We start from the raw sequence: 1452 nt of genomic DNA on the forward strand, positions 1-1452 counted from the left end.
CGGACACGTGGGTGGTCGCTGCAGTGGGTGCGTGGGAGAGGACACTGCTTGTGGCTGTGGCCGAGGCGGTCTCCTGGGAGGAGCTAGGGACTCGCAAGGCGGGGGTCAGGGGCCACGTTGGCTGTGTTTGGATTTGTGTCGCCTGAGAGACGTGCGCGGGTGACGTGGAGGGCGTGGAATCTTCCCCGGTGGAGGCGATGACCGTGGGAGACGTGGCCTTGGCCAGGGTCTCTGAGCCCGCTGGGAAAGGGGACTGGGATGCGCGTCCCGCACTGGCGGTCCCCCTGGGGGTGGCGACTGTGTGCGTGGAAGGCCGCACGGCTTCCGCGCGGGCCGTGCTGCCGTCCCTGGCCGGGAGCTGACGGGAGGAGCTGCCCAAGTTTGGGCGTGCACTGGTGCCACGTGGCGGGCTGGTGCCCCAGCTGTCTGGGGTGGGCAGCGGCGAGGCAGAGGTGAAGAGTGAAGTCACGGGAGGAGGCGAGGGGGGGATGCTGTCTCCCAAGGTGGAGGCCACGGGGGAAGGTGAGGTCCTGGCAGCCGCAGGCCGCGGGGTGGGAGCAGGGCTGGTTTGTGCCACGGGGCCGGGGCCGGTCCGGGACGCGGTCTCCGGAGCCCAGCTGACGAGAGTGCTGGTCGGCGAGTGTGGAAATCGCTGAGACCCGGTCAGGGGAGTCCCTCCCCGGGGGGATGTGGCTGCCGTGTCCGAGGCCAGGGCCCCCGGCGACGTGGACCCGGGGGCGCCCCTTGGGGTGGCGGCGGTCCCCGGTGCAGATGCCGTCATGGGAGGGGCGGTCAAGGGCTGGGTGGTCATTGGTGCTCCCACGCGAGGCGACGCGGTGGACCTCTCCTGGCCTGAGGGGGACGTGGTGGCGGAGGAGACGGCTGCCGGCGCGGGGACCTCAGAGGTGGCCCGCCCGGGCCCAGCAGAACGGAGAGTGCTTGTCTGGGTGGCTGAGCGGGCGTCCTGCGAGGGGCTGGTCCCCCTCCGCGCCGAGGCCAGGGGAGACGCGGGCTCTGTTGGAACGCGTCCGGTCCCAGGGCTTTGGCCAGCTGCGGTGGAAGGAGTGGAATCGTCCCCGGTGGAGATGGCGGCCGCTGGGGAGGTGACCCCGGATGTCTCCCGGTCCCCTGGGCCGGAGGACGGGGACCCACGTCCCGAGCTCGGGGTCCTGGCGTGGGTGGCCGCGGCGCGTGGGGAGGGAGGCCCTGCACTTGCACGTGCCGGCGCTTCAGGCGTGGCCCGCAAGTCCTGCGTGGATCCGCTGAAATTCGGAGGTGAGCTGGCTGCGGGGGTGTGGCTCGCCCCCAGCGTGTGCAAGGCTGTGGCCAGGCCAGAGGTGGGAAGGGAGGTGACGGCGGGAGCAGAGGAGGGGGCCCCGTCTGGGAATGTGGGGGAGGCAGGCGAAGGAGAGGGGATGGCAGGCCAGGACAGCAGGGCCGAGGCAGGGCTGG

At 72.0% G+C, this 1452-nt stretch overlaps 1 protein-coding gene across 1 annotated transcript in view; it reads right to left on the bottom strand.

Moving 5' to 3' along the window:
- Positions 1-1452, bottom strand: part of MUC16 (mucin 16, cell surface associated) — a 76756-nt gene that overhangs the window by 65539 nt on the left and 9765 nt on the right. Inside the window, 1 exon segment of the mRNA XM_012807533.1 lies at positions 6-1380. Coding sequence (XP_012662987.1) covers positions 6-1380 — 1375 coding nt within the window.

This window comes from Otolemur garnettii, unplaced genomic scaffold (genome assembly GCF_000181295.1).
Source record: "Otolemur garnettii isolate 467f Iridium unplaced genomic scaffold, OtoGar3 scaffold00071, whole genome shotgun sequence".
NCBI lineage: Eukaryota > Metazoa > Chordata > Mammalia > Primates > Galagidae > Otolemur > Otolemur garnettii.